The sequence below is a fragment of the Rattus rattus genome, chromosome 10 (assembly GCF_011064425.1).
Source record: "Rattus rattus isolate New Zealand chromosome 10, Rrattus_CSIRO_v1, whole genome shotgun sequence".
Taxonomy (NCBI): Eukaryota; Metazoa; Chordata; class Mammalia; order Rodentia; family Muridae; genus Rattus; species Rattus rattus.
The window spans coordinates 96,458-116,442 of record NC_046163.1 but is presented as its reverse complement, the minus strand read 5'-3'; the positions used below and the strand labels follow the sequence as shown (position 1 = coordinate 116,442).

The following is a 19,985-nucleotide window of genomic DNA, read 5'->3' as shown; positions in this document are numbered from 1 at the left end:
GCTGTTCAATGAGTGCTCAGCCATCTCTGCACCCCCTCCCCCGGAGAGCACAGCGCTCATTCCGCACTCCTGTCCCAGACTAAGTCACAGCAGCTATACTGTGAAAGCCATAACAGCTTCCTTAGAACGAGCGCTGCTCTGCACCCCGATCCCCAAAGGCATGAACTGTGGCTTAAAGACAGTCCTCTCACCAGTGGAAAAGACACCACCAACAAGTAAAAATCTCCCAGCCGGAGGCAAACTGCACAGGCCTGTCCCGGTCTCTGTGTGTATCAGCCCTCATATGGGAAGGAGGCAGAGAGGAGTCTCTGGCTGGTTCCCCAGTGACACATGTTTCTATGAGAAAAGATCTCTCCAGTGTGTGTCCACTTAACACTCATTCAAACATGCCACAAAGTGGAAGCAATTAAGGAATCCGTGTAAACCTCGAGGCGACCCTTTCCAGCCCTGCACACAGCCTCACACATGTGGGCATGTGGCAGAGTCGGCCCTGCTTTCCTTGCCTGTTCAAATTAAGGTCTGAGGATGGCTGCGTGCAGAGAGAGCCCCGGCTGAGTGTGAGGCGATGGGCCCAGAGCCAAGCCGTCCCTGGAAGACCCAGGTGCACCCTGGGATAGTCAGGGGAACGTGCACAAACACCTGTGGCCTGGAGGCTGACACTCTTGCCCCCAGGGCAAAGCAGAAGGAACAGCTGGCTGTGGATAGTCTTTGGCGCATATGAAGGCCATCATCCCTAACGCCCCAGCATGGTGGCAAGGCATCATGGGAGATTTTCTTCTTGCTATATAAAGATCATGAAGTACTTGTTTGGACTCTATTTCAGGCAGAGTAAGGTTATGTTTTGTTTTGTTTTAAAGTGGGGTATACGGCAGAGAGAACTCTCTGGCATTCTCTTTCTCTACCCCTTCTGGGACCCTGCACCTCCCCCGTGCTTATGAGAGAGTAAAGACTGGTGGCGTCTTCTCAGCTGGAAGAGCAAACCTGGCTTACATGGAAGGCACAAGTGACAGACTGTTCACTCTGGGTTCCTTGCTCATCAAACACAGGGAATTCACCAACAGGCAGGGGTCGTACCTGAGCTTAAAGGCCTCATCTCCCATGGGTTAGTATTAAAACAATATAGCCAGCAACCAGGAAGCAGCTGCATGCATGTGCTCCAAGGCGCCCTGTTATCCTTCCACAAGAAGTGGCAGTGATGTGGGCCCTACTGCAGCATGGTTTATGCATGCCCGGCACAGCCTTTGTCAACAGGCACACCGGCAGGACGCTGGGTGAGACATTGGGGACAAAGATGCTCCGAAAGAACTTGCAGAGTGAACCCCTGAACTGTGAATCCTTGAGGTCAGGTTAAAGTCTTACTCATTTTCTACAGCGTCAGCAAGTGTCTAACACAAAGAAAATGCTCACTGGGCACTTCCTGACACAAGAGAGCGACTCAGGACGTGTCCCGAGTGAGTTCAGAAGTAAAAGAGCAAAACGAAGTGGAAACCCTGCTCTTTCCTTTCTTCCCCTCTCCCTGTTCTTCAAGCTCAGGAAAGAGTGGGGTCCCCCACAAAGAAGGCATATCTTAAATCTCTCCCCACCTAACCCATCAAAGAAGAGTTCAGTGGATCCTCCACAAAGATGGGTCTGTCACCATGACAACCAGCAAGGACCCCAACAGAGGCAGCCCGTGAACCTTGATCCCTTCCCTCGGTGTCCCTGGGGAGGCTGGGGCTTCCCTCTGCTCTTGTGAATCTCATCCCCAGAGTTCATTCGCCTTCCCCATAGGGATCACCTAACCTGGGATCTAGTGGACATTTTGAGATCTGACTGGAGAGGGTGGCATCCAAGCTAACAAGTCAAAGGGCTCCCTAATGTCAGCCTGCAGCGGACATGAAAAGCAAAAGTCCTCGTCCCAGCTCACAGGGGTCAGGATGAGTAAGGAGCGCCTGGCTAGGTGGATGGAGCTCATTAGCCTAACAATGTGGTACACACATAAGGAAGCCATTACGCTAACAGAACTGCAAATGTAAAAATAGAGTTGCACATAGTTTCTTGGTTACCACATTCTATTCTGACGCTCTGTCAGCGCCTGTGAAATTCGGTTTACTTTTGTCCCTGCCATGCCCTGCATGTGTATTTGTTGTGGGAGGAGGTGCTTGCCCTTTAAATGCCCAGGCCCTGCCCTAGAACCTTCCTCTGCAAGGCCTGCTATAGGAAGCCAGTGTGGTAGCGCTGCAGTCCTCCGGGATCAATGCTGTTGAGCTCTCTAGAGATGGCTCCTAAGAGCCAGCTTACCTTCCCACCTGCCCAGCAGGGAGAAGAAGACACAGAGGCATGCTACCCATAACAAATGATGTCAAGGCCAGGCTGTGAGCTCAGAGTCCAGCAACGAAGCTATGAGACCAACCTTCTGAATAGCCTTGGGTCTTCTAAAAGCAAGTTCATTATGGACTGGCAGTGTCAGCGGTCCACCATGTGTCTGGCATGTACAAGCCCCTAGGTTCAATCCTCAGCACCACAAACAAAACCAAGTGTATTGCTTTTGCTGGAGTAACTCTCCCTTGGCCGGGGCCACTGACAGATAGCGTTTGTTCCCTGCAGTGTGCTATCACGTGTACTTTGTTTGGTATTACACGTTGTTGGATTCCAAGGTATATTTTTCTGTTTTAAGGCTGCAAGGAAATCAATCAACACACAAAGGTAAATCCTATAGGGCCTTTAGAATGTGACTGTCTTAGTCCCAGTCAATGGGTCACAAGGCACTTGGTTATTTGTTCATCGTGTGCGCATCCAGGGACACTGACACCTGAGGTTGTACTTGGAACAAGCATATTGCTGGGTGTAAAGTCAAGGGTCTTCTGGGTCAGTCTCGGGCCTTTGGGTTTGTTAACAGTGTATGTGTACTGGGGGCCACACAGCGTCACTGGGTGACATTGTGATTACGGGGACACAGGGAGGGGTGCATGTGTGGGAGTGACTTGTTGTTATGAGTGTTCCTGGGAGTGAGGCGGGTGTTGGGCAGCCAGGTAGGTAGCTCTGGACTGGCACCCTGGCTCCCAGCACCATCATGTTGAACTTGGGTTTTACTACAACCTGCCTTTCTCTCTCCCAGCTTGTTGCCTCTCTACTGTGATCTCCCTGTGACGTACACAGAGATTCTCACTATCTGAGCACTGGACAAACATTGGCCCCCCCTGTGACCACCTTCCTAGCCTGACCCTGAAGTGCTGGTAGGCTTGACAGCTTTACTATGAGTTGAGTCAAGCAAGGGGGAAATCTTCCGGGCAGTTCACAGGTGACTGTCTCCAGTCAGGAGACAGGCCTGAGGGCAGAGGAGGCTCAGCAGACACAGGCACCTGTTATCATGACTGATGACCTGATTTCAACCCTGCATCCCATACGATGGAGGGAGAGAACCAATTCTTACGAGTTGTCCCCTGACCTCCATGTGTGTCATGACGTGTGTGCACGCACGCGCACACACACTTAACTTTTGAAAGCTTTAGGGCTAGCTTGGTAGATAGCCTTCATAGCAAGCTTTAGTCCAGCCAGGGGTTACATAGTAAGACCCTGCCACAAAACAAAACAAAATAAAAACAATTTTTTAAAAAAGAGATAAATTCTAGCTGGGTGTGGTAGTACCATCTATAAGCCCAGTGCTGAGGCTGAAGAATGACAGGTTTGAGACCAGCTTAGGCTCCTATCCTAAAACAACAGAAATGAAGCTGGTCCTCAGCCCAGGCCACTTCTATCCCTCAGAGATAGGAAGAGTTCAGACAGCAGGTCCCGTATAGGAAATCTTTCCCAGGGTACTTACCCACGCAGGAAAAGCTGTCCTCAGTCCTGAGAGGGGGGCTGGTATATCCATCAAGGACCCTGCTTTCCTGAGGAACGGGGCCAGGTTCTTGGTCTGTCTGTAATCTGCGGGACGAGAAGGAAAGGTTACTCATGACCTCAAAGCCCCCCTGTGGAGTTTGGCAAACCGTTTTTTGAGCTTGGGTCCTCTCTTCTACAATGCCTAGGCCTCCTGGGGATGTGCGTACAGACAAACACTCCAGCAAGCAGCAGAGCTGGACCAGGAAGGAGTCTCCAAGGGCACGGGAATGTTCAACATCTGTTACCCTTTGCAGCCCAGCAGTGTACACCATTCACAGAGCAGGAAGATGCCCCAGCAGCTCCGGCTGGGAGTCTTCTGCCCGCTGTGATTCTCGCCCTTAAGACGGTCATGTTTGCTCGACAGAGAGCATGCTGGCAGGGAAGAGCTGTCTGAAGTTGAAGCCACGGGCTCCAGGCACTCAGAGAGCATCTGGCCTCTGTGGAATCGCTCACCTCAAGCACACGAGGTCAGGAATGGAGGAGTAGGCTCAGCCTGAGCCACTGTGACTCCCGGGAAGACAAGTCCAAGCTAGGCCCATGGTGCCAACGGGAAGGGCGAGGTCTCTGGGCACTGGCTACCAAGTGCACAGACCTCAGAACACAGCCCCAACCATACAACCGCTCCAGGAACAAAGGCTGTGGGAGCTCTCCTTACAGGCAATTACCCTGGGCTCAGAACAGTCCCGCCTACCCCCATATCCCCGCCCCGATGTCACCAGCTAAATGGACCCTTTGGCAGCTTGGCAGGAGGGGGAAGGGAAGGCTGTGCAGACAAGAGGGGAAATTGACAGGCTGGGCCAGGGAATCCTGGGAGTCTCTAGTGCTGCTATTTGTCTCTTAGGTTTTCACTTTTTCCAGTACCTCTCTGTCTGGGACTCTTGAATCCAGCTCTACCGTGAGCTCACTGTGTAACCCAGCGAACACCTTCCCCTCTCTGTGCCTGGCTTTCATCAGGAGGGAAAGATGACCTCTAAAGGGCCTGGCTAGAGTTACAGTCTGACTGTCTGTGCTTGCAGGAAGGGTCTGTGGCTATAGCTGCCTTGCTCTAAGCCTTCTGGGCAGTCTTGGGGTGTTGTGAGCCTGCCAGCCCTCAGATGGGTACCCAGCACCAAATGAGGCGGGGTGGAGTAAACTGAGAAAGCAGGAGATCTCATGCTGGCCTCTGGGAGGCGCTTGATATGGTGGGGACATTCGATCTACCCAAGTATTGAGCAGTCGAGGAGACACGGAGAAAGGAGACTGTTGTTTTCTTGGGGAAAAAATAGCATGGGCATGCGACTTATTGTTGTGAAACTGACAGATATTTTGTGGAGTCAAGGGAACGCTATGTATTAAAGGTTTCATTGGATAGCATCATATAGAGAGAGCTAGGCAGTGTCTGTCTTGGAGCATATAGGTGCTACCGGGCTTTGACTGCCACATTGTGTTACAAAGGCAGATGAGACTGAATTATCTGTAGGTACCAGGAACCCCAGACCTAGGAGCATGGAGGAAGGTAGCCTTCGCCTCTCTGCTCTTGGTTGGCTCTAAACCTGTGTCTATACCTGTCTTACATCTCTCTATATGCCAGGGCTTGTCCTGCCTTTCAGCCCAGAAGGACAGGACAACAAAGTCAGGGGGAGGGGGCTGAACCAGAGAGGAGAAAAACCACATTGGTGACTTCAATGACCCTACATTCTGGACACCTTTAACCAACTCCTTAACTCCAGTCTGACCCAAGACAAGGCTGAGGACTGAAGGCCTGCACTATCGGGGAAAGGAAGCTCTTGGTAAGCGGAGAGACAATAGATTGTGATATAGATGCTGTGACCTTTCAAGGAACTGTGGGAGTTAAGGAGGAAGCTGTGATGGAATTGGATGTGTGAACCAAAACCTGGAAGATGGCCAGAGGGGCATTCTGCCTTCTGGGGCCCAAGGAAGAAGGGCATCAAGAAGAGGTGAGAGGTGAGAGATGGGAGGCGGTGAGCATTTGGGATGGCCACACCCACGATTTTAAAAACAGAAGGCTGGGAGGTGAAGTGAACCATGGGTAATGGACTCGTTTCCTGGACCATGCTGGAGAAGAAGAGGACCCCCACTAATGTTTGCTTCTGCATTCACCTGAGCTTTTACAGAAGCCCAAGGTGTTGGGGGTGGCGATGGATTTCCAGGAAAACAGGATGTCTATGGATTCTAGGGAACAGATGGCAGCTCCTTGGCTATAGAGCCTAGATGGGTGGCCCAGCCAAGCTCTTGGCAGAGCAAGTCTATGGCAGCAGCTCTCGGCCGTGCGGAGCGTGCGGAGATCCAGCCCATCTGCCTACAGCATGCCGGGGTATCCTCCATCCAAATCTTACTCGATCGAGCCGTGACCCATCCTCCAACCACAACCGAGGGACTAAGAAGTGCAGGGGGCTAAGGATGGTGGGTAAGGACAGCTCTTCCCGGAGAGGTGGTGTAGCAAACCCGCTCCTGTTAAAAAATGCAAACATGCGGTCCATGTTTGCTGAACGGTGGAAGCATAGTTCTCTCTCTAAGTTGCATTAAAATGTTCAGAGGGAAACAGGTTGACCTCTTTGAAAAATGCCAGACTGTAAATATACCAGGGGACTTGTAGGGTGGATAATGAAATATCTTAGACTATTTAATACCTAGGCACTTTTTCCCAAAGAATGAATTCAAAATGAAGGGAATCAGGTAGGAGAAGAGAGTCATAGTCACCAGGGAGGCATTTAGCTGCCATTCAAATGAAGGTGGGGGTCTGGTGGTGGAGCCCTTGCCTAGGATGCTAGTGGTTTGACGCCTAACAAGAGAGAAAGCAAAAAGAAGGCCTTCCCTGAGTCTGTTTCTTGATTTAGCTTTAGTTTCAGAATCTCAGGTAGAGGGGAAAAAAGGGTCAGACGTGACCTGCCCCTTAGGGAAAGGGACATTTGTGCATTGAGTCTGTACGTGCAGTCGGGCAGAAGGGCTTGCCTAGCGGAGAACTCTCCTGGGCTGTGGAATCAGCTGGGATCCTGTAGTAATATAACCCCGCCTTACGGGCCGTTTGTGAGCTTCTCTTGCTGTTGGAAACTTCTTTCTATCCAGCCTCAAGTCTATCTTGAGCCACACTCTGACACTGAGTCAGCTCTTTGGAGCTGGCCCAAGCGAACTAATTCATCTTACAACGTGACAGCCTTACCCATATTTGAGAACAGCTCACACGCCATCCTGTACCTTCTCTCTCCAAAGCAGGCAAACTTCCTCACATCCCCTAGTCGCTCTTAAGACACCTCCGAGGGTTCGGTCCCCAGCCCCGGAAAAAAAAAAAAAAAAAAAAGACACCTCCGAGGGACTCCTCGCCAAGCTGTCAGCCCTTTTCCGGACGCATTTCGGTGTGTGGATGTCCTTGTAAAACGTGGTGTTCGTAACCCAATGTAGTACTGAAAATAGGCCTGACCACACGCAGAATATGGTGGATATTAATTTCCTTGTCCCGGGTCCCAACACCTATTACTGTGATATAAAGTTGCACACTCTTGTCTAGAGATCTAAACATACCAGCTGACCCCTAGTGAAGAACGGATGATGTTCCTAAGGCCCTGGCCTTCAATTACTGTGATGTCTCAAGAGTCCCCAGTACCCAGGGGCTGAGGCAAAAGCCTTTATATACCCAAAATGCAAAGGGACAGCTACTTCCTATATTAGCACAGGAGTTTGTGTGTGTGTGTTGGGGTGGGGGGAGCGAGTGTAGTCAGGAAGGGGTTCAATTTGCATCCTGGCATTTCTAACCTATATAATGATTAGTAATTAAAGTTTAGTTTACTTAATGTGGTCATGTTACTAAAGAGTTTTTTTTTTTTTTAACTTAAAAAGCCTAGTTGGTTAAATGTTATTCTGTGCACTTAGCTCGCCATGTGTGCCAGCTGGGGAGGGAGGCTGGCATGTTGACCACACTGCTTCGAATATGCTGCCACTGCCAATGACAACAGTACCTGCCTGTCGACTTAAGAAATAGTACTGACCGCCAATATGCCGCGTGCGTTTCAACAGGCATAAGGCACTGTGACAAGCGGTGCAAACAAGCAGGTGAGAGAAGGAGAGGTGGACAGACAGACAGGCACGAGAGCGCTAGGAGAACAGCACAGTTAGGTCTCTCTGCTCAAGCAACTGAAGACTCGGTGCTCAAGACAACGCCGTTTGTCTAACACGCAGCGGTGGCAAGCAGCCTACACAAATTTGGCACGCCCAAAGCACCTGCTGGTGCACCTGCCTGTGTATCTGGCCGCTCACACACCTTTAATACCTAAATATAGTTTCATCATTTCCAAGAGAGTGTGAAATGGCCACTTTAGGAGTCTCTTCATGAGCTCCTGTTTATTGTCAAGGGCCCAGAGGGGAGAAAGCCAGAGACTTTAGATTGCAGTCCTATCTCAGTTTACCACACTCCCGTGTCTCCAGCCATCCCCCTTTCCTTTCTGGCTCTGTGTTCTCCACACTATGTTTGTCACCAAAGCCTCTGTCCTCTGAGTTTGCCCCTTGATCTCCTCACAGTTCCCCCTTTCTCTCCCGGTCTGCTCCCCAGCTCACCTGTACTGAAAGGGGGCTACCGTGGCTGTGATTGGCTGGCTCTGCTGATGGGCTGAGGAAAAGCTAATGACCCCAGGAGTAGCGGAGGGCCTCGTGCTCTGTACAGGGCTGCACACTGGAGAGGAAGTCCCCGAAGCTTCCCCTTCCTCGGGCTCCAGACACCTAGGGGCTTTGTAGTTGATGTTTCTTTGATCTTTTCCACGACAGCCAGAAGGCATTCGACCTTCAGGAGGCCCTGGAATTTGTGTCTCTCCATGACAGCTTGTCTGGGGCGGGCTCCTTCCTCGGGTCTGGCGAACTGGAATTCCTTCCTGGGTCTTCTTCTTCTGAGTGCTTTGTGTTTCCCCAGTTCTTCTGGATCCTGTTTTGGGGGTTACCCTGGGGCTGTTCCAAGGGGAGCCAGGAAGGCTTTCTACGCTCCCAGCCAGTTCCCTGGCTGGCCCTGCACCCCTGGGGGTTCCTCTTCCCCTGTAGGCCTTGGGGGATGAGTTTCTAGAAGAGACTGCAGCCTTGCCCCTTCTTGGGGAGACCCCTCGCTGGGGACTCAGGGTCAAGTCAGCCTGTTGGCGAGGCCGCAGCTGAGGAGAAGCGCCTGGGGTGTGAATCCTGGTCTGAGAGGAGGCTCGAGGCACGGGGATGGAAGAGGCATAGTGTGGACGGCTGGCGGAATTCACGTTGGCCATCCCATTCATGGTCAGCAGCAGAGGTAGGGCAGCACTAGGATCCTGCAGAGAGGGAACAAAGGGAGAACGTCAGGTAAAGTCCCAAGTCCCTGTCCCTAGTACATAAGAATCATGTGGCATTGATAGCCACGGGCTTCCTGCTTGACTCTAGACAAACATGCCTGTGTGTGAAAAGGCTCTAAGAGCATGCTCTACATGTCAGCTTTGCTTAGCGTTCCTCGACTCTGCTCCTCTCTGGTAATGGAGACAGACTACCTCACAGCTGTTACCCTCTCAGACCTCTTCACGGTACCCTGGGTTCTCAAGACACCTTCCAAGGAAAACGCAATATTCTTCTACAAGCCATTGGACCAATGACATGAAGACCCAGTTCCTCCCCCAACTCAGAAACTTGTAACTAGTGAGCCTGTCTCCCCTTAGGGCTCCCACTCTCTTACCTTCCTTGTTGATGAGCTCTCTTCTGGTCCTCCTTGCTCTCCCCACCCCCACCACCATGGGGGCTTTGAGCACCTGGCCCAGTATCTTTGCTGGATCCTCATCTACCTCCTGCCTTGGTGAAACTGTTCTCTGCCATTTCCTGCCCCCATACCTGTAGGTCAAAGCTGCTGCCCCAGATAACCTCCTGTCAATAGCCCTTCATCCTTCTCTTCAGCCGTGACCGTTAACCATCCCACCTCTCTTCCAGTTCTCTCTCTCCCTCCCCTTCTCCTAGTCACCAATTCTGCCACGTTAATGAGTGAAGTAATTGCTCTCAATTCAAAGAGAATTTGTAGCACTTTACAAAGACATATGTGATAAAACAGATCAATTGGAGTTAAGCCTTAAAAAAAATCAAAACATAAGAATTTACAGAATACAGACACGAACGCATCCATACGTTTGTTATAGGAAAGAACTTCTTAAGCACCACATCAAAGGCAGATATAATCAAGGAAATGCCAATAGGTTTTGAATACATAAAAGTTAAACTTTCTATATGGATTTTTTTATAAAAATAATAACCTTTTGCAGGCATTCAAAAAACTACAGGGATACCTGCTACAAGTGTGGAAAGCAAAGAATCATTGCCTCAAAAGACAAGATCTTTACCATGCACAAGAAAGGGGGTGGGGAAACAGGGCTGGAAAGATGGCTCAGTGGTTAAGAGCACTGACTGCTCTTCCAGAGGTCCTGAGTTCAATTCCCAGCTCACAACCATCTGTAATGAGATCTGATGCCCTCTTCTGGTGTGTCTGAAGACAGCGACAGTGTACTTATATATAATAAATAAATAAATCTTTTAAAAAGGGGGGTAAACAATAAACAAAAATCCATAGGAGCAATATGAAGTCATCCAAAACAAAGACAAAGGCTCCCTTTGCATCCTGGCCTGGCCTGGAACCTGATAAGCAGAGCCGACTAAAATTCACAGAGGTCAGTGTGTCTGACTCCCACGTGCTTGGGATGAAAGACTTGGGCCACCAGGCTGGGCTTCCATTCAAAGACTTAAACATGCAAATGAAACAGGCTCTCATATGTTGGTATCGATTACTATCTTATTGAAAATTGTAACACGGACCGTTGGTAAGAACCAGGCCCTTTATCCCACTGTGGGAACAACGGCAAATCTAGAAAATTGTCCTAGGAACATGATTAAAGATGTGGGCAAAGATTTATGTGCAATGAAAATGCTCAGGTTGCCTTTTGGTGGGATACACTGTTATCACTGTGACAGTGGTGACAAGGACCTTTGTGGATTGCGAAGAAAACTCCCAAAGCTTGGTCCGTCCACCTGAGGCCACCCACACAGCCACTCTCATGCTGACAGAAACAGTCAGCAGCTGACTGGGGTTGTTTATGCCTCTCCCCGACCTTTGACCTGTGGCCTGGGACCAGTCCATAAGAAATTAACATGGAGTGTTAAGCAGGGGTGGGTTTGTAGAACGGCTTGAAGGCTCCGAGTCAGTGTACAGAGGCTCAACTTCCCAGCAGATGACAAGAAGGAGACGCCATGCCCTCTCCCCTTTCCTCTAGTTCATAGTTTGGTGGCATGATGCCATCATTGGAAGAGCTAAAGTCCCTTCCACCTGCTCCATTGGCGATGGTTAGCAAAGCCACGAGTATTCAGAAACCATGACAAGTTCTCTTCTGTCCCTCCAGTGTCGTTACCTACAGTCAAGGCTCATCTGGCTCCTGCTTCCCCACTGTGCACTCAGAGCCTGCCCACCAGGAAGGACTGAGAGAGTGAGTCACCCTTTGCCTGTCCTGCTTTGTCCTCAGTGCTGAAGCAAAGGACCAATAAGTACCCTCCCTGGGGTGGTTTGAATAGGCTTGGTCCAGGGGCACTGTTAGGAGGTGTGGCCTTGTTGGAGAAAGTGTGTCACACTGTGGGGATGGATTTAGAGACCTTCCTCCTATCTGCCTGAAAGATAGTGTCTTCCTCTGACTGCCTTCAGTATAAGATGTAGAAGTCTCAGCCCTTCCAGCGCCATGCCTGCCCTGACACTGCCATGTTTCCCATGGGCCTTGATGATAATGGACAAACCCCTGAATCTGTAAGCCAGCCCCAATTAAATGTTGTCCTTTATAAGGGTTGCCTTGATCATGGTGTCTCTTCCCAGCAATTGAAACTCTAACTCACTCCCAAAGAAACCTAGGAGGAACTCAGGCAAGTCCTGCCTGTACCTGCTGGAACATAGAAAAGTATTCAACCTGCCCATGCTTAGCCCGAAAAATGAAGGCAGGATAATATTGACAATTACTGAGGTACAGACCGTGAGTCCTTCAACAAGGAGAGCGCCCCCGGCTTTAGCCCATGGCCCTAGTGGGTTGAGAGTGGATTTAGCCTGTCATCTTCCTTTTACCCAGCCCTACCTACCCTTTAGCGGTCGGCTCCGTGCATCAGTGACCACTGAGCATTAGCTCCAAGGTTTATGTGGGCTCAAGCTGCTGACCTGGCCTAGAGCACCGAGCTGTGCCAGGCTCAGAGATCTTGAGCTAACCTGCAGTCCACTCACAGCAAAGGTTTTTTAGACTTTTGTACTCAATCTCAAGAGTTTGTCTCTTCTATGTTCTAGCCCCCATGGTAAACAGCTGCATGGCCAATTTGTGTTTCCATTTTTAATCCCAATCCAAATGCAATGTGAGGACCAAATCCAGTCAGGCCCCTCAGAGCATCATCCCTTCTGGAAATTACATCTTTAAGAGAATCTAGAAATTGTCTCTTGGTTCAGAGTGTCTCCACGGTGTTGCTTCTTGATTCAAAGGCCACCCCAATCCCCCATTAGGAGTCCAGCTTACCTACCTTATCTGCCAGGGACCTCCAGCTCCTAGCTCTGCAGAAGCTGGACTTCCTTGCCTCAGATATCTCTATACCCTCTGGCTAGGGCTGGCCCGGTTTCCAGCTCTCACAGTCTGAAGGCCAGGCTGCTTCTAGCTCCCTCGCTAATGGAGTACACCCACGCCCCCTCTGCTTTCACTAGATCATCATTTTTTTAAAAGCATGATGGGAGAGGACTTTTAAAACAGCACCTTGGTAGGTCACTGAGGCCCCACCCTGCCTCTCCACTGCAGTTGGGACCTTGCTTGACCCTCCTCCTCAGAAGGAAGCCTTCTAAGAGATAGGAAGCAGGTGACAGTATTGTCCCAAGTGGGATGTGGGAGAACCACGTTAGCTTCAGAGTAATAGAGAATCATCCCCATGCAGCAAATTATTCTAGCCTATGGCAGAGGGTTCAGCAAGGGGCTTTCCTAGTTTGCCTTTGAGTGTGCATCTCCAGGTACCGGGCATCTGTAAGGGGAACACAGAGGATGCCCAGCACAGCCACCTGCCCTTACCAAGCTATTCCCTCTGTGTCTCTTAGTGAAGCATCATTTCCAATCCTTACAACAACAGCCTGAGAAGGTAAGGTTTACTATTCCCCTTTCACCAGACAGGAAGATGGTGCTGTGGGTAACTGAGTTAGGCCAAGACATACTGCAGATGGGGTGGGCTCTGTGGATCCACAGGCTCCATTCACCACCAGCAGTGCCCAGCCTCAGCCTCCACACCCCTTGCTCCATGGAGCTCTCTCTCCTTGCTGTGATGGCTGTTCTGAGTCTCTCAGAGGTAGAGCTGGGAGGCAGACTTAGTCCATAGATTGGAAATCAGAGCAGAAGAGAATCACTCCTGGGCAGCATGGAGACGGGGGTTTCCCTTCTTTTCTTTCCCTGATGTTCCTCATATCCTACACGTTCCCTGCCCCCTCACTCTGTTTGCCATGGGTTAGTTGAGGGGAGAACTGATAAGGGCATGGGGAGGGGGAGGGGGAGGGGGAGTAGGAAGAGATGAGAGAGGTAATCCAGCCTGGCCCCAGGTCTAATATGCCCAGTTGGTGGCTGGTGACACATGTTGGCTAGGGTAGAAGCTTATATGATGGCTAATCTTGGTTGTCAACTTGATTACGTCTAGACTCAACTTAAACCCAAGCAGCTGGGCATCATTGTCAGGGATTTTGTTGATTGGACAATGTGAGATAGGAAGAGCCACCCTAAGGCTGGACACATAAAAGGATGGAGAGGAAGGACGCTTTTGCTTTTTGCCTGCTTGCTTTCACCCTTGCTGGCAAGTTCATCTATCCTGATGCTGAGGCATCCCTTTGCTGATATCAGAACCTTCTTCTTTGGGATTCCAATGTATCTGAAGCCCAGCACCTCTCTAAGGATCCTCTAGGTCTCCAACATCATCAGACATCCAGTCTCATGGACTGAAAAACTATAAGAGTCTTGGTCTTTCTGTCAGGAGGTAGCCATTGTTGGATCATCTGGACCACAGCCTATAAGCCATTGAAATAAATCCCGTAAACACATGTGGGATTTATTGAATGAGTACTATGAATATATTAATGAATGACTATAAGTGAATATATGTATATACTCACTCTGTCAGTTCTGTGTCTTTAGAGAACTCTAACACAGCTTAGGAGAAAGACTGTGGAATTAGGGGGAGGGGTGGAGAAAGACGCATGGAGGGGGCGCTCTGAGCTGAGACATGGACAGTGGTGCCTCCTGAGGTCATCAGTAGGCCCAGATATTTTCTCTTGGGGCACATCCAAATGCCTGCTAGCTGGCAGCTACTGTATTCTTAGTGAGTCAAATGATTTTGGGGAGTCTATACTTGCTCAGGGGCTCACTCTGCTCCTGCTCTGCCCTTACCTCTCATTGTTTTGAGTCCCGAACAGGCAGACTAAGGCAATGCTGGGGAGATGCTTGACTTTATCGAGGTGGCTACTAGTACCAGCATCCTTCATGACAACTTCACAGCCATCTTAGGAGGAGGGTCAAGGGCAGACGAAAGCTAGGGATGGAGGGAGGGAGCCCACCAAATCACTATGCACTCTGATCTGACACTTCCTTTGGTCTTGGTGAAGAGGAACAAGGTCCCAAAGGTCCCTTAGTGTCCTCATTCTGAGGATCCCCATCCTCAACAAGCTACATTAGGGAGTTGGCATTCCATGTTTCAAATAGCATCCCACTTTCCAAAGGGTTCTTGGCATGATCTCTGTTCAACATTCACACACCCTAGCTGGGTACCACCCATTTGCCAGGTGCTTTGCCAGGTGCTATGTCAATCAAGATGGCAGACACCCAGGTTCTGCTCTCAAGGACTGAGAGATACACCAAGAACCCTGGACAGTGAGCACCGTAAGGCAAAACGAAGCACCATGGAGACATCGTGGCCAGAAAAGGATGTGGTATCTAGTGAAGCCTCAGTAGAGAAGCAGCAACAGGGCTGGCAGTTGACAGTCTTGGAAATGGTGGCTTGGTACGGGGTTTTGCATACCCATGGGTCTATCCATCAGCTCCACCATCCAGACCCTGCTCTTCAATGGGATTGAGCACCACGGTGATGAACAGGGCTTGGAGCCACCAAAGTTTCTGGACCCAAAGCCTGGCTCTGCCATATGCTTTTGATCTGACCCCTGGCAAGTTCTAGAACTTGAGTTTTCCATTCTACAAAATGGAACCAAGGCCAGCACCTACCCTACTGACACAGTTTCAATATGTAAGTTAGTTAAATGCAAAATACTTAGAGCCATGCCTTGTCCATCGCTCAACAAATAGTGTTGTTAGGACCTCAAAGACAACAGCTCTGTCTGTCTTTAATAGTTTATCACTAGTATTTGTTTATCTGTTTGAGACAGAAATGCACATATTCTAGGCCGAAACTCACTGTGTAACCAAGGATGACCTTGAATGAATGATCCTCCTGCCCCCACTTCCCATTCACTGGGATCACAGACATCAGCCTCCGTGTCTGGTTTATTCAGTGCTAGAGATTAAATCCAGGACTTCTTGCATGCTTGACTCTGCTAACCCACGCCCTTAAATAACCTTCTTTTTCTAGTATCCCCATCCTGTGTCCCCAGGAATGGAGGCTGATTCTCTTGTTAGAACTCTTCAGCAGGACACACGAGGCCCAGATTCCACCCAAGTGTCCACCATGAAAGGAGGAGGAGACCGAACAGTTTGGGAAACGTGTCGCGTCACACTGTGCGCGAAGGCTTCCAGCGGTCCGGAAGGTTCACTAGTTCTTGCTCTGTGGCTTTAGACAAGTCAAGTTTGCAAGCTTGGAGTCCTCGCCTGCAAAATCTGGTCGTGGGCTTTCAGGAAGATTACATGAGGGAATAAAAATAAGACACCCAGTATAGTGACAGTCACATGGCGGTGGCAGAAATTATCTTAGAGAAAACATCTGTCCCTCCTCCAAGTTCAGATGCCTAATGGGACTGCCTGACGTTCTGCAGGTAAGTCAAGGGGACGGTGGCTTCAGGTAGAGCAATGCCAGGACCCCCGGCATAGTGCATGGCACCCTCATCAAGAAATTGAGGCTTGATCACTCCACCCTATCCCCCTTTTGTCTATACCCCAACTGTCTACTCTCACACACTCATCCTGGTGAGACAAACACATATTGAAAGTTTTATTTATTTTTAAATGTTATGTGTGGGTGTGTGCATGTGTGTAAGCGCCGATGCCTGTGGAGGGCAGAGGATCCAGAAGAGCTGAAGTTACAAGCAGTTGTGAGCTGCCTGGCGTGAGTCCTTTCCCAGAGCCGGAAGTGCTTTTAACCCATGAGCCATCTCTCCAGCCTCTTATGTTATTTTTAAACTAAACTCTTTTTAAGTTGCCTTTCCAGGCTGCGTGTCTGACACCATTCTAAACATTGCACCTGCAATAACTTGCAATGTCCTACTAATTGGTGTCACCACTGTCCCCACTTCAGAGGCACAGAGGGCAGAGCTGGGTGACACCTAGACGGTGCAGCTAGCTCCTGAGTCCATGCTTGCAACCGGCCCCCTGCATTTTCTCAGCCAGCAGCTAGAACCTGCCCCCTTTCCTGCCTCCACCTAAGCTCTCAGGCCCAGGCCACATCAGGACAAATGCCAGCTAACTGCTTAATGCTCTGCAAATCCCAGAGCCAAGAAGTATTTTGGGCCTATAAATATTTTACTCTAGCTTAGAAGGTGGTGAGAACCTAAATGCTAGCTCCCTCCATTTTGCAAGGACTGGGACAGGCCTTGGGGAGGAAAGCAGTCCCTTGCGAGGCTGGGGAACTCTCCAGATTGCTAGTTCTAGACTGTCTGTCCTCTGCCCCACTTGTCCCTGCAGCAGCCCGCAGTCTTTGCAGGGTGGGTCTTGCCGTGGTGCTGATAGGACAGCTCCTCCCGCAAGTGCCTGTTAAAGGCGCCACAGCTCTTTGGAGGAATCAGTTAAGATGCCCATTTCACAAGGCCGGAACATCTCAACCACACCACACCATAAGGAGGATGGACATATAATATGGAAACAAAAAAAGCAGCGGTGGAGGGGAATAAAGGAAGAGAGGGGAAGGGGGAGAGAAGAGCCTAGAGCATTCCACAGTATAGAGCGGTAGCTAAATGCAGATCCAGAGCCGCCCGGATTTGCCACATCCTCTTCCCCATCCCCACACACCGCTATGCAAATATGGGCACTGATGCATTGTGCCTGAGGTCTAGAGGCAGTCCAGAGCATAGATATACAGACAGGGGCGCTATGAAAGGAAGGGTACAACAGTCTCCCTCTTACACTGTACTGCCTGTTAGTAAGGCAAGACCTTAGCACAGCGCTGATCTCTCTGTGGTCAGCATCCGTGCCAGCCATTTCAAGGCAGTACAAACACTGCACAGAAGGTTTCATATCTGACCTAAGCTTCATTTCCATTTGAGTATCCTTAGACCAACTGATGTAGGTAGGACTGGAATGGAGCGGATATCCGAAGCTAGACAGCAAGCGGAGTTTTCATGTTTAAACTATGGCAGGGCTGGTGAGGAGACTCGGCAGGTCAGAGTATACTGCTCGGGCGGGAGAGATGGGTCAGTGGTTAAAAGCATACATGTCCTTGAAGACAGACTGAGTTTAATTCCCAGCCTCCACATCAGGCAGCTTGCGACAACCTGTAACCCTAATTTCAAGAGATCTGACACACCTCCAACCTCCTCAGACACCTACACATAACTAATAATCATTAAAAGGAAGACAAAACATACTGCTCTTTCAGAGGACCCGAGTTCTGTCTCCAACACCTACACCATGCAGTTCACAGCCGCCTGTAACCCTAGCTCCAGGGGATCTGATGGCACGCCCCGTACTCAGTGGGCATGTGCATTCAGAAGAGAGTCGGCCTTTATCAGACAACGAATCTGTGATGTCACAGCTTCCAGAACCATGATCAACACACCCACATAGGACATACGCATAATTTTAAAACAATATATTTTTTTTAAAGATCACAGCAGGGACTAGAGAGATGGCTCAGTGGTTAAGAGCACTGACTGCTCTTTCAGAGGTCCTGAGTTCAATTCCCAGCAACCACATGGTGGCTCACAACCATCTGTAATGGGATCTGATGCCCTCTTCTTGGTGTCTGAAGACAACTACAGTGTACTTATATGCATAAAATAAATAAATCTTAAAAAAAAATCACAGCAGGCTGCAGAGATGGCTTAATGGTCAGAAGCACTGGCTCCTCTTCCAAAGGACCTGGGTTGTATTCCTAGCACACAATATTCCCAGCACTCGCATGGTGGTTCACAATGTCTGTAGCTCTAGTCCCATGGGATCTGAAGCCCTCTTCTGTTCTCAGAAGGTATTAGGTATGCACACAATACACAATACACAAACACACTGTGTGTGTGTGTGTGTGTGTGTGTGTGCGTGTGTGTCTGAATGATTTTGTTTCACATGCTGAATAATCTCCAATGTGTAGCATTCAAAGGCCGGGCCCTTGGGAAGTGGCTAAGTCAGGACAGAGTTCCTATGAACAGGATTAGTGCCTTCTTCCACGTGGCTTAAAAGATGCCGTCGTCCGTCTGTGACGTGAGACACACAGAAGTGCAGGGAAGAGAGTCGGCCTTTATCAGACAATGAATCCGTGATGGCACAGCTCCCAGAACCATGATCAACATATTTCTGATGTTTATATGTTCCACAGAGTAAGACATACATGCTAGTACCAAACACACAGAAGTATGTACCCCCTCCCCCCAGATATATACACTCACACCGAGACCAGACATACAGGGGCACACACACTCTCATACACACACATACACATATACAAAAACACACATGTTCACTCTCACATGTTCTTAAATGCATAAGCTAGTTTAACTTTACCGTTTTTATTTTCTCTTTCTTTTTTTTTTTTTTTTTTTTTCTCTGGACCCCTGGCTGTCCTGGAACTCATTCTGTAGACTTAGAGTCTGGCTTCAGACTCAGAGATTCACCTGTATCTACCTCCTGAGAGCTGGGATTAAAGACACGCGCTGCCACTGCCCGGCTAACCTTTTTTTTTTTGAAACAAGGTCTCTCATCATGATCTGGCACTTGCTAATCTAGCTAGGCTGACTGGTCAGGAAGTCTCAAGGATCCTCCTATCCCTGTCCTTTCCTGCCGTGGACTTATAAGCACATGCCACCATGTCTCCAACTTTTAAGTAAATAAATACACTGGGAACTGAACCCGGGCCATTATGTTTGCATGCCAAGCACTTTATCAACAACACTGACCCTTGCTGTCCTTCCCTTAGGTCTGTTTCCAATCCTGTCGGGTGGCCTGTAGTAGCAGCCGGCTTTCCTTGGAAAACAGTTATGGACCTGAAGCAATACATGTGTGGTACCTGGGGCCGGATGTAATGGCAAAAATGGGCATCCTCTGCCTGCAAGGAAAGGGCTCGTCCTGAGTCATCGTGTCAAGTGGCAGCAGAGCTTGAGGTGACCACTCGGCCTCCTGTCACTGTTAAACCTCTCTCAGGTCTGGAATTATAAAGAGACTCTCGGGCTTGAGGATGGGGCCTGGAGACATTTGCTAGTGTTCGTCTGGTCTGGCCTCTAACCTCTGGCAGCCTCTGAGAACAGAGGGAGGACAATCTAAGAGGTGTCTGGGACACCCTCCACTGATTCATCGGCCAAGACCTTGGCAGAAATGGGGATCCCTAGGCAGCAGAGAGAAGACAAGGGCAGGCAGCTAGTGTACCCATTGAGTGGGCAGAGGATTGGCAGAAGGCAGAGGAAACGGCTACAACTTGGCAAGAGCCATGTGGGCTCAGTACCCCGCGCCCGCCTGACTGGCTCCTGTCTCACAACAGGGATTAAGGTTGTTCAGAGACAATCGGATCCACTATTTCCCTCCCATGTGCCCTCTGAGCCCTAGGCCTCTGCCAGTTCTTAAGAATTCCCTGATCCCCAGATTGGCATGGCCCCCTTTCTGACCTAAGGGAAAGATGGGGCTCCTGAGGTAATCTCAGGTACTCAAACTTGACTCAGAGTAAATCATCAGGCAGGAGCCCTGCACCGCCTCCAGCCCAGCCCTGCTGTTCCCAGCAGAGGCTTCTGAATGCTGAAAAGCCCAGAT

General features: G+C 49.8%; 1 protein-coding gene across 1 annotated transcript in view; it reads right to left on the bottom strand.

Moving 5' to 3' along the window:
• The window catches only part of Nav1 (neuron navigator 1), a 171,758-nt gene extending 162,730 nt beyond the window's left edge, over positions 1–9,028 (bottom strand). The window contains exons 1-2 of the mRNA XM_032915084.1: positions 8,410–9,028; positions 3,803–3,906 (exon numbers count right to left, since the gene is read on the bottom strand). Of these exons, the coding sequence (XP_032770975.1) occupies positions 3,803–3,906; positions 8,410–8,627 (322 nt within the window). The 5' untranslated portion in view covers positions 8,628–9,028. The remainder of the gene's footprint in view (positions 1–3,802; positions 3,907–8,409) is intronic.
• Positions 9,029–19,985: the final 10,957 nt, after the last annotated feature.